This window comes from Aythya fuligula, chromosome 23 (assembly GCF_009819795.1).
Source record: "Aythya fuligula isolate bAytFul2 chromosome 23, bAytFul2.pri, whole genome shotgun sequence".
Lineage (NCBI taxonomy): Eukaryota > Metazoa > Chordata > Aves > Anseriformes > Anatidae > Aythya > Aythya fuligula.
In genome coordinates this window covers 4,408,501-4,421,399 of record NC_045581.1, presented here as the reverse complement: position 1 = coordinate 4,421,399, position 12,899 = coordinate 4,408,501, and the positions used below count along the sequence as shown (strand labels likewise).

Genomic DNA, 12,899 nt, shown 5'->3' with positions numbered 1-12,899 from the left:
AAAAGATGCAAGAGTAGGGCCGCATCATTGATCACATGCCCTGAAGGACTCACAGCTCATAGGGACCTGTGAGCCCTGCACCTCTTCTGGGGATGTGGAACACCAAACACCCGCACGTTCAGCCAGGAAGAAGGATGCAGGGACCTCAATTTCCCCAGCAAGGCAGTACTTCAGGGGAAATAGTACACAAGGGAAGACAAAGAGGTTCCCCACAGCTGTAGCTGGCGTAGTCTCCCCTCATCCCAACAGCCTACATGTGCTGCTTCTGTTCCTACCACTGGAGGGGTCATTTTTGGTTCCTATTTGGCATTTGAATGCCTGTAGTGCTTCCAGCTGGCATTTATTTATTAGCAGAGCTCTCATTTTCCAAAAAAAAAACTTCTTCGCGAAGCAGAAAACCCCTGCTCAGGAAGTCTCCAGCTCATGCCATCTTCAGGTGCTTTCCATCATCGTCCTCTACCACCAGACAAATTCACATGGCCCATTTCTGGAGTAAGACGAAGGACTCGCAGTTGGATTAATGCACTCAACGCTCTGCAATTCCAGCCCGAGGCTCTCCCCAGGCACCTGCAGCAGGAGCATCGCCTCGCTGACCACCAGCCCCATGCAGCAGAGCTGCCGACGTGCAACACGCAAGGTGAGCACACGGGCCCTGAGACCCACAAGGACACCAGCCTCGCTCTCAGTGCTGTCACCATGAGAAAAATGGTAGCTGTAGCTCTCAGGGACGGGTCACTTGTGTTTCCTTTTTTTTTTTTTTTTATTTTAAATTGATGTCTGCATTTCATCAGTATGAGGAACGCACGTGTCCAGGAGGCACCGAATGAGCCCGGCAGCAGGGTGGCAGCCGAGGCAGAGCTGCTCCCTGGGCAGGAGCTGCCCCCAGGGCACAGCAGCTCCCAGAGGCATGGCACGGTCCTGGGGCTGCAAGCAGACGCTCCTCCGATGATGCAGCCCCAGCTCCCGCCTTCGGTGCTGCCTCTCTCTGCATCCCCACCTCGCAGCGGACACAAGGACTGCACGGTTTCATTTCCACTCCCAAAGAAGGGCGAGACAAGTGCCTCCGTCCAGCACAAGCGGCCGGGTATCAAAGGCTCTTCACGGACGTCTCAGGAGACCTCTGTAAAGCAAACGGCTCCCACCTCAGAGCCATCACGCTCTCCACCTTCAGCCTGTGATGCTCAGCAGCGCAAAGGCAAGGAGTAGAAGGGGAGGTCCAAGGGGACCCAAGCGGAGAGACGGCTCTTTTAAAACAGCAAACACTTGCCCTATTTTAGCGCTTCCCTTTGGAAAATACAAATCAAGGACTTTTACTGCTATCTTAGGTTTTGCAGAAAAACGTCCTGCCTTAGCCAATTTCGAGGAGGACGGATGTGGCCGTGGGGCAGAGGCACTGCTCTGCCCGGCAATGCTCCCTGGGCTCTTTTCGGGCAGTTTCTGATGAATTCCCCCAAGCTCACTGCAGCTGCTCAGCGTCCAGCGTGCGTTACATTTCCTACAACCACGAGCAAAGGCTGCTTTCTTCTAACGACTGCCCCCCTGTGCCTTCCACCTCATCCCTCTGTTTCAAGACAGCAGTGCCAGCTGCTCACCCTGCAAAGCCCCAAAATCCTTCACACACATACAAGGGACAAATGAACCAAGGATGGTCCCTGCACACTGGGGAAGCATCACAAGCTGTGCAGGAGGCACCCAACCTGCCCCTTCTACCCACACCAAAATCACTTGAAACCCTATTTTTAAAATCCCAACAAAGCTCTAGCAACTATTTTCTCCCTAAAATCAGCTTCTGTAAGATCAGCCCTGCACAGATGGGACGCAGCCGGCTACAGGCTGAGACACCGGCACGGGCTGCCCCAGCAGCACAGCGCCAGCTCCTGCCACTCCCATCAAAAGCAGAGGGAAATAAATTGAGGAGACCTAACTACAGCCCGAATTCACATCTCTGTCAAAGAAGAGTGGCTGACAGCTATTTTTGGAACCGGTCTCCATCATATTAATTCAACGTCTGGTTGAGGCTGTCTCATTTGCAACAAAACTGGCTGGTAAATATTAACCTTGGGCTTTGTTGAAATTCTCCTTGCAGAAATTACGAGGGATCGGGTGGAAGAGATGAAGCACAAAAGACAACTTCGCAGCAAACATCAGGCAGATCCTCCCGCATCACCGTTTCATTTACAGAAGCTATTGCAATACCCTGCAAAGCAAATGGCATGAAGGGGCTGCGGATCATGCCTGGCAAAATTAAGGGTAAAAGACATCAACGCCGAGAAGCCAACTACAAACGAAATAGGGATGGACAGATGATCGTCCACAGTGCAGCGGGACCTTCCACCTGCCCACCGCGCATCTGCTGGAAATAGGTTTTAAGATCAGAGGGAGCACAGGCCAGCAGCTGGCTATAGATATATATTAGACAAGAAAAGCAGTTTAAATGTATTTACAGTGACAGAACCTCTCCTCTTATTTGAGCGTAGATGTTAAACAGATGCTAAAGCTGCTCGCTTCCACCCTAGAGACGGCTGCATTTCAATGATCACCGAAATGATTCATCAGAAATGTGCAAACCCAGGAAAGCCTGTCAGGTACTCCGGGATTTCTTCAGAGAAATGGTGTTATATAGGAAGATGGACAGTAAAAAGGCTTGGCTTTATTGCAGCAGTAATTAGCACTGCCATAAATCCTATTAGTCTTTTTTCATCTCCCCTAATTTCAGCGTGAGGATACAAATGTTCTCTCGGCAGCAAGATGATTTCAGCACCTAAATCACCAGTACAAGGAGCTTTGGGATTTCATTCAAACGTGGATTCCTGAGTTCAGCAGGAAATAAAGCTAATGCTTCCTCACAGAGAAACCCTGCACTTCCCCGGCCTCATCTTTCAGCTCTGCTTCTGCCACAAAGCTCAACCCTCAGCCCAGCCCTGCCTGCGACCCTTCCTCTCACCACCATTCATCCCCATCACCCTCATTACACCCAGGGCTTCTGTAGCTGCATGTGCTCAGCCACATTGACCAGTTTGGTGAGGATTCAAACTGGCCAAAGGCCCCCAGAGTGGAATTTACCCCGTTAACACGACCTGCACCGCCTCATGGCATTGCCCTGTCCTTACGGAGATCACCAGTGCACACCCGTGGTCCTGGAGCAGGAGCACAGCAGGGCACCTGCCTCATCCACTCCTGCCATCCTATTTCCTTCGGATTCAGACCCGGTGAGCTGCACCATGCTCTCTTGCTGCAAGAATCACGGCAGAGACCACAAGAGGATGCATCGGGCTCGCTCCCAGCACAGCCCTCTTACGGACCACGGCAGAAGAGCCAGTCTTGCTGTGCATCGCCCGATTGCTCGAGCATCCTCCGACACCCACTGCATTTCTCCACCTCCAGCTCAAGGGCTTCTGTCCTTGTTGGGGAATTTCTGCAGCCTGGGATGCTTTCATCAGAAAGCTTTTCAAGTTACTCACTTAGTGCCGTGCTAATGCACAGCTTAAAAAAAAAATAAAATAAAGACACATACACACACGCATAAAAAACTTTCAACTCTTAGAAACTTATTTTCTGATATTTGACCAGACATCAGACACTGCTCCACTGAGAGTGACTAATGACCTGCTTTCTGTGAGAGGGGGGAAAAACTTAATTATGTCCATTAAATTACTTCAAATATTTTTCCTTGGAGAATATGAATTATTTAAACTCAACACAGAGAAACCTGAAACATTAGCAAAAGCCTTCTGGGACTCACTATGTAAATTCCCACTCCAAACAGATGGGGAAAGCGTGGCGAGCTGCCATGCAGCCACTGAAGCAATGAACAATGCCGAGATTTCAATTCGATAGTTTTAATAAGGTCTTTTAAAGGAGGGCACCGAGCGAAAAGCCACTAGTGGGGCAGTAAAAGCCTTGCTGGGGTCAGGGGGAAGGGGCACAGAGGGCACCGCTGACACCTCCACAGCCTCACCCAGCTCTGTAAAAGCAGATCGGGTTCCTCCAGCAAAGCTCGCTCCCCTACCACAGACCCAAAGCACCCAGTACCTGTCTGGGCCATATTTACCCACATTTCATCCATCTCCAGCCATGGTGCTGCGAGACTGCAGGCTCTGAGCAGCTTCTCCAGAGGCCACAGACCCAGCCAACAGATTCGAGACACCAGAGTGGGCTTCTCCACCCAAAACATATTCACACCAGTACAGTCAAAGCGGTCCCAGTCACACCAGTCCCTCCGTACAGGCCCCAGGTGTTCCTCAGGAGGGCATCAGCAGGAGGAGGCCTCAATCTGCACGCACCCCTTGCCCCCACAGGCACATACCCCACATCCCACGGCCAGAATCACACCCAGCTCCTGCCTGCCTTGGAAAGCCAGACCCAAACCCTCACAGCACCGCTAGAGAGCCCCCTGTGATGGCAGGGGTCAGATCTTTTACAGCTGTCATTAAAGGCGACCTCGTGAGCTGTAAAGCCACCACATGATTAAGCTGCGTCTAAAAGCACTGCTGTGGGGCTGTTAACGGGATCAAGTAATTTTACAGCTACCAATAAAGCTCTGGGAAACGCCTGATGGCATTCCGAGCGCCGGCACATCCACCCGGCCAACACCACGCTCCAGCCACCAGCAACACCCCCCACACCCCCAGCTGCCACCTTCAGACAAAGCTCAGCCTGTTAGCAGCAGACTCCCAATTAGCTAAATGAACAACATCGCCGAGCAAGGGCGCAGCCACCACTCCGAGCCGTGCTCAGCACCCAGCACACGGGCACAGCACAGCCACGGGCTGCAAAAGGATGCGAACGGCCACGTTACCTCTGCACCTCCCGTCCCTCTCCTCGAAGCCGGGGCTGCACAGGCACTTCCCGATGGGGACCAGCCACTCTCCCTCGGCGCTGCAGTGCATCCGCGGGGGGTTATCCACGTCCACCTGGGCGTGCTCCACGCAAGCTCCTTTAACTTCCACCAGCGTGGCGAAGGCCGCCTCTGCCACCGTGTCCGGAAAGAGCGCCAGGTTCTGCAGGGTGGCGAGGCACTTCTTGTAATAGACCCGCACGGAGACCAGAGCCACGCAGGCGCCCACGTCCTGGAAGCCCAGGTGGAAGCCTTGCTTGCTCAGGTGGCCGATCTCTCGCAGCTCCGTGTTCAGCTTCATCTTCCGCTCGCCCAGGTCCCCCTGCGTGAAGCTCTCGTCCGCAGCGATGGTGTCGATCTTCGTGTGCTTGCTCTCGTGGATGTTACGGCCCAGGTCGGAGTCGGACTCGACGTAATACAGATTGAAGGTCTCCTTGCAGGTGCCCATCACGCCCGGGATGCTGTTGCAGTCCCGCAGGGTGAACTTCAGCTCGATGAAGATCCTCTGGCCATCGCGCCTGGCGATCCAGCCCGTCTGCAGCCAGTTGTTCTGGTTGGGCTCCATGACGTTGCAGACCTGGTAGGTGCGGATCGGCTTGTAGTTCTCATCCACCCCGCTGATTTCTTCCCACTGTGGAAAGAGCACAAAGGCGGTGAGAGCCCAGGGGCTGCCGTCAGCGAGAGCCAGCCGCCCAAGCAGAAACACAGCCATCGCTATAAATACCACCACCAAAAGCCTCTCCACCTACCCGGCCATGACAGCACAGACACTTGAAGTGCCCGATCCTCCAAGAGCACGAGCTGTGCTGCAGGACCACCCAACACAGACATCCATCAACAAACAACCCAGGGCCAGCATGAGAGCAAACATCAGCTGCTGACCAGCCCACAGGAGGCCAGCGTCCCCCCATATGCCTGGGATTTTCCGTCCCCAGGGTCACACATCAGCACAGCAGGACGCAGCAGCAGCTCATCTGGGTGCTGAGCCACCCAGGGAAGGCAAAAACAGCCCAGAGCATGCAAGGGCAGTTGTGCCACAGCCCAAGGACAAGCACCTTGACCAGCAGCAGCTTCTGTCATGCAAAGTTTTAGCTGGAACAGGACAAATCCTCTGCCTGCCGAGCACCAACGGTTTTCCCCAAAGTTACCAGCAGAGATTCTGATTAGCAAAGCGATGATTCAAACCTCACAGTCTCAAGGATGACCTGGCAACTTCCCAAAGCAATTCTTTCTGGGGGTAGATTTATGCCAGATTGCCAAACGCACCCAAAACAGAGTTTCTTCTGCAGACTAACAGCTGGGGAACGCAGATGACTCCAGGATGTATTGCCATCCACCCTAAATGCTTTGCTTCCTTTCTGGAAAATAAACCTGAAGCAGCGAGGAACACAACTCGGGCTTTCCTGCCATTCTCTGCCAAAAGCAGCCAGAGACCAACCCTGGCAGCACAGAAGGGAGCAGATCACGCAGCCCCGGTGCGATGCAGGATCCCAACGATCCCATCCCTGTCCCAGCACATCCAAGCACAGCGAGATCCCAACAAATCAAGCTGGGGCACAAACCACACCACACAGGCTTCACTGGCTGGCGTTTATTTGCTTATCACAAGAGCTTAAGATGCGTTCTGGGGAGGCGCTGCACCATTAACACAACCAATACCTGGCCTCTGGCTCTCAGACCCCCTCCACAAGCCGGTGCTCACCCAAAAAGCACTGACTGCTGCCAGGCAGCCACGAACAGCCCCTCTCCAGCCCCACCACACCAGCACCCCACTCTTACCCCGTTGGATGGGTGCGAGGTCCAGCCCAGCTCCGCTTGTGATTCCTTCGAGTCCAGCAGGACAACTGCAGGGAGGACAACACGTTAACAAGCCAGCTCACCCACGCGTGACGCCCTGCAAAAATCCCACCCCGTGGACAGCTCCTGACCAGGACTGGCACTGCGGGGCTGGGGTAGAGCCGGGGCTGGGGGATGTGCAACCAGCTTGGAGTGGGGTCATCCCGGAGCCCAGTCCCAGCAGGTACCGATGGCACTTTTGAGTCCCAAATTTCCTTGAAAGCCTGCGCCCTAGCTTCTCAATAAATCACAGAACAGCCAGTCCTCTGTGTGACGTGAGGATGCATTTCCCCTGAAGTCAGAGTTCCGTCAGCTTCCCACAGGCAGCGAGCAGAATCGCTCCCTGCCCGGCAAGTTGTGCCCTGCCCCGGCTCCACCACGCTGGGCGCCACCCGCATCCTCCGCCGGTCGTTCCACCAGCGGGGCCACTCGGTACCCGCACTGCCGGCGGCGAGAGGCTGCACGTCGGGGACTTTCGGTGGCACCCCCAGTCCCCTGCAAGAGCGCCGTGAGAGCGGGGACCACCACAGCCCGGCTGTGCACCGACCCCAGGTGAGGCGCACCGGGGAGATGCGCCCCGAGCCCGTGCGCCCTGCAGCGCCTCCCCAACCCCTCATTCCTCCGCGCTCCGGTCGCTGCCTCCCGCATCCCAACCCAGCTCTCCACCCTCCCCGCGATGCCCCGTGCCCCCCCGTTCCTCCGGAGGGCTCCCGAATGCTCCCCGCTCATCACCGGGGGCTGCGCCGGGATTAGAGAGAAACCCACGGAGCGCCACCGGCACCCGGCACCGAGCCGCGGTGGCACCGGGCGCTGCAGCCACCGGGGTACGGGGCACCGGGACGCGACCGAGGGATACCGGAGGGGTACCGGGGGTCGCGCCCGCCCCCCGCCCGGCTCACCCTGCTCGGCGGCGGCGCGGGGCAGCACCGGCAGCAGCAGCAGCAGCGGCAGCGCCCGGGGGAAGCCGCCGCCGCCGTGCGCCCTGGCCATGGCGCCGCCGACTCCGTGCGCCCCGCGCCGCCGCCGCGCTCCGGCCGCCGAGCTCCGCCCCGGGCCCTCTCCGCCAATCCCCTTCGCCAACCGGCGCGGGGGAGGGGCCTCGAGGAGCTAGCGGCCAATGGGAAGGAAGGGCGGGGCCAGAGCGGGCAGTAGGAGGAGGGAGGTGGTGTTCACTCTGAAGCCTACTGACGGCAGGGAGGTTGCTCCAGGGGGCTTTAGGGCCGGGAGGGGCCCCGGTGGGGCTTTGGGGCGCCTGTCCCTGCTGCCACGGGTCGGGGTTGGCTCCCCATGGGGCTGCTGGGGCATGCACAGCCCTTGCTGGAGCTGAGATGTGGTGGTCTTGCGGTCACAGCCCTAATTAACTGTGCCACAGGCTCTCCTCTGGATGAGGTTTGCCTCCTGCATGTCCTGTTCCCATTTCGGGAGGGTCTGCCCTGCTCGACCCCATGCAGCGGGCACTGCATGACCACAGGGACAGGAGAAGGCAGCGGGATTCAGCTGGCACAAATGCATCTACCTGCAGACACCAGGCACGAACAGGGGCCCTGCGCTGTCCCCACCACACTGGGGTGGGTTCTCAGCCTCTGCCTGCTGCAACCTGCAGTTCAATGTGTCCAACAGGTCCCTCTGTGCTGATCTCTGCTTCTGCCCTAGCCCCAACACCCCCGTCTATGTTCTTAGTAAATGCACCTGACAAGGTGAGGGCTCTGCAGCAATGCTCACAGGTCTCACTACTGCCTTCACCTGCACCTGGGAGCACCATGTTCGTGTCAAGCCTCTGCTCTGCCTCTCCAGGCTGGAATCAGAGAGGCAATTCCAGCTTCATCTCAAGCTCCCCCAAGCCCAGCAGCTGCTGTACAAGTCAGAGTGGCCAAAAAGGAACACCAGGAAAGCACAGCCCTGGGCAGGGCAGGTCCTGCACACCCGGCGCTGGGCTGCAGCTTGCAGACAGCCCGTGGGTGCTCACAGACCTGCGGCAGGGAAGGAACTCGGCGTGCTTCAGTTATCGCTAACTGTAGGTGTGCAGGTCCTGGCAAAACGTTGACAGGCTGAACGCCCGTCAGCCTCCCGGCTGATGGCTGTACAACCTGCCGCCAAAGCCTGCTTATGTAGCAACACTTATTCCTGGGGGATGTTCCCCGCGCTGTGATTATGTGCTGTCAGATGTAAAACATTGCAGGTCGGGAATAAAAATATTGAAGCTCCAGCTGAGGCAGCCAGAGCCGAGGGCTGGGTTGGGCATGAAAAGAGAGGTGCAGCGAGGTCTGCTGGAGACAGGAGCACGGTGGCAATGCCCGCAGGAAAGCTGGCAGGGGACACGGCCCTGCAGGAAGAGCAGCAGCTTGTATCGGCACAAATTTGCTGTGCTGAACCATCTTCAAGTGTTAGGCACTAAAGCCTGCGTTCTGCAGTGCCTCATACATGCATAAGTTTACGGGAGCAAGTAGCCTATTGAAGCCTGCTGCCAATCAGGCTCAGATTTGCACATTACATAATTAGATTAATTAGATATGGTGATTGCAGTTCATTTGCCTTGTGCCCCAGCTTCCAAGTACACTCTTCCTGAAGTCAATGAGACCACCCGTGTGAATAAATTTCACCATACGCAGAAGTCCCTGCAGGATCGGGAATCCTGAGCCACCTAGGCACCAGCTCAAACCCCCGAGGGCCATGTTCTGTTAATCTCATCTTTCCAGGCATTTTTGTATCACCTAAGGCACATTTGCTTATGGGAAGTGTGGGAGGCATTGCGTCTGAGAACAAATCTGCTGGAAACCAGAGGCTCCTGGCCAGTTGAGAGGCAGGTGCTGCTGCTGCGGCCATTCTGCACAAAGGGAGGAAACATTTTCCAAGCCCAACGAGTATTCACAATCAGATTTGACAATATGGACCTCTAATATTTCTGCTTGCTCTCCATGCCTGCCTGCACTCCCCTCCTGCCCCCGAAGCACTGACCCCACGTACTCCAGCTCAGCCCTTCCAACCACAGTGCAGCTGCAGCATTAGCTTTAGCCCAGCAGATCCAGGGGTAGGGATCTGTAAAGGGACACAGGCAGCCCAGCTGGATGCCTGCAGCCAGAAGGTGTCTCCAGCCCTCTCCAACTCTCAGCCCCCCACCAGGAACCACTGCATTTCCTCCGTGTTAAGCCAGGCAGCAAGCAAACCCCCATCCATTTATCAGCACCCTTCCCGATGGGAGAGCTCAGCTCAGACCCACAGCCCAGCCCCTGGCACACCCCAGAGGAGTCAGGTAACAAGCTCACAGATTAAAATTTTCCCTTTATCCCATCACAGGGCAGGAAAGCAAACAACAGGGTTTATTTATAATCTTCCTCGAGTGGGAACCGGAAGAAGTGACCCATTATTACTGGAGGTTTTTCCAGCCACCCAGGAAGAAAAGTGATATTTAGTTGTCGTTAAAGCCTCATAACTGCATAACAATTTCATGCTATGTTAACTTCGAGGTTTTTCTTTCACATATAAATTTTTAAGGAGTAAAATAGAAAAACCCAGGCACTTGACCTTTAATCACAGTTATTTGTGTGATCAGTCAAGTGTGGGAAAAAGCTAGTTTGTGCTTGAAAGATGCCCTTTAAAACTAGATTGCTCTAATATGACACACGACTCACATGCCATAATATATGGGATCTTGCTCACCAGCCTCTGGGGCACAACAGCCTCCCATTTAGCATTCACACACAGGATCTCGCTGCTGGTACATTGGAAGGTATTAATGTCATGCACCAAATCAATACAGACCCTCGGGACAGCTCCATTTACCAGCGAGAGACCCGAGGGAGGTGTGTGCCTTCAGTTCATTGAGGAAACTAACAGGGAAGAGGATTTCCAACGTGTATGGAGGATTTGATGCTCGAGATACTTCACTGGGAGAAGAGTATATCATGCTAATAGAGTACAAAGCTTTTCCCTCTCTCTGAAATATTATTCCAAGCGCTTACAAAAGCTTAATATTAGAACAGCCAGAGGTATTTAATTACGATTTCAAAGTAACATGTTGTGTCGGGGAAACGATCTCATGAATTTTTCTGTGGCAAGACTGGGTGACTAAAAGCCATTGCTGGGGTGAAGGAAACGGCGTAGCTTCTTAAACTGAGACACTCGGATTTATTCCTTATCAGCCACAGCCTAAGACTGGGGACAGCCCCCAAGCCCAAATGGGGAGCTGTAATGCCAGGCAAGTGCCAGGGACACGTCCCCAGCAGGTCAGTGAGCTGGGCAGGGGTGCTGTGCCTGGGGACAGGGAGAGGGACAGGGATGCTCTGCCTGGGGACAGGGATGCTGTGCCAGGGACAAGGATGCTCTGCCCAGGGACCAGCCATCTCTTCAAGCACCAGCATAGCAAGGGTGGCTTCTATAAGCAAAGAGGAATACCAGGCTTGTCCCAGCCCTGCTCCCTTGCCCTGCCACAGCCACAGGACGAGCTGACGAGCCCTCAGTGACAGGAGCGGGACAGCAGAGCCGCCTGCTCAGCCAGGCTTCAGGTTGCCTCGAGAACTTGTGCAAGGAGCTGAGGCCAGCGCGGCCCAGAAAACGTGTAATTCCCCGAGCTGAGCTATTACCTGCTGTAAGTGGCGGCAGAAGGATGGTTCTGAAACCACAGTGAAAATAACCCTCCTGGAAAAAAGAAAAAAAGGAAAAAAAAAAAAAAATCAATACTGACACCAAGGAAAGAGCATCAGAATCCGAGACCATCAATTCCTGAGATAAAGAGTTGAAAGTCTCAGTGGGAGGACAGCCAGATCTAGGCTGAGAAACAAAACTTTGTTTCTTTTGCTGACAAATGACATTTTATGCGGAAGGACAAAGGAGCCAGGAGGACGCAGGCCTCGGTATGTGGCTGTAAGAGCTGCCCTTGAAGCAAGAAGGAGCAGGCAGAAACTTCACAGACGCTTCTGCACCTCTCCTTCCCCTTCCACGCTTGACAGGATTTTCCTCCAGCTGAAAACAAGAGATTTGTGCAATTTCGTGCCGTTTGGGGCACGTCACGGAAACGTATTTCAGCAAACCTTTTGCCACCCTGCTCTGAAGGGGTGACCCCCTCGGGAGGCGCACCCAGGGCTCGGGCACCGCTCCCAGCACCCAGCTCAGCCCCATAGGACTGTCAGATCCGCACAGCCTGCCGTCGTGGGCTGCAAAAGGAAAAGGCTCCATATGTACCAACTCCTTTCTACCTTCCACGTTGTTTGTCTGGAAATAAAAGCAGCCAGAGCAACTCGTTTGTTTTTTTAACGCCTTAATTTTTCTGTCAGATGCGTGCTCTTCCCTTCAGAAGCCCCGCGTTGGAAATGTTTTGCAGCAGCTCTTGAGCTTTTAAGGTAATCATATAAAAGATCCTTGACTGCATAAATGCGGCTAATCTGGGTAAACGCCTTTAAACATCTTTACATTTCTTGCTAATGGATTTCTAGGCAGCCCACAGGGATCCGCGCTCTAGAAAATAACGGAAAAAAAAATATATAGTAAGCGTCTAATTTTTTTTTTAATGCCTCAGATTTGTCATATATTGAGAAAATCCAGAGCTCTGGGCAGCGTAAGATCCTCATACTTATATAAGCAATGCTCCATTCTGTCATCACGCAACGAAACCCAGCCTTTCACTAGGGGCAAGCATCCAGTCGACGTTAAAATCCAGCTCAACTGGAGACAAATTACCACCTGCTATTAATTAGAGCCAGCTAGGAGGGATCCAGGCTCTGCTAGTCAGTGGCAGCACCCGCAGGGCAAGCTGCCCTGGGCTCGGTGTGCACGCACAGGGAGCGAGCCCTAGTGGGGAGGATGCCACAACGGGCTTTTTGCTGCGCAGAGCCAAGCAAAAGGTGAGCTCAAGCCATTTTTTCAGGAGCAGTTCCTCCCCTTGCTGCTTACAAAGGGCTGAGCCTGTCGCCTTCCCCTCCTGGCAGAGGGACACCAGCAGGAACACGGGGCAGAGGGTGGCGTTGTCACCTCTCCGGGCTCCATCGTGCCTCGATGCTGTAGCAGTGAGCACCCCGCACTCCTCCTGCTCCGAGTGTGGGGCCAGCCCCAACGCCCCCGGGAGGCAGAAAGCACCCTATTTTAGGAGCTGTCTGATGCAATTAGCTCTGCGGAGGAGGAAGCCGGAGGAGTGCAGACGGGCCATCTAATTCTGCAGATTTATTACTGGAGTTAATTAGGCTCCCTGCGCTGCTCCCGGGGGACTGCTCGGTGCCGGTGGCGCACGGCAGAG

At 54.8% G+C, this 12,899-nt stretch overlaps 1 protein-coding gene across 3 annotated transcripts in view; it reads right to left on the bottom strand.

Annotated features, from left to right (window-relative positions):
• The window catches only part of EPHA10 (EPH receptor A10), a 36,342-nt gene extending 28,679 nt beyond the window's left edge, over window positions 1–7,663 (bottom strand). For 2 of the 3 annotated variants that reach the window (XM_032202297.1, XM_032202298.1), the window contains exon 1: window positions 4,799–5,417. In XM_032202297.1, the coding sequence (XP_032058188.1) occupies window positions 4,799–5,402 (604 nt within the window). In that variant the 5' untranslated portion in view covers window positions 5,403–5,417. Of the gene's footprint in view, window positions 1–4,798; window positions 5,469–6,616; window positions 6,682–7,572 lie in introns of those variants that run through there. The other variant, XM_032202296.1, reaches the window with a different exon arrangement.
• Between the last annotated feature and the right edge of the window lie 5,236 nt (window positions 7,664–12,899).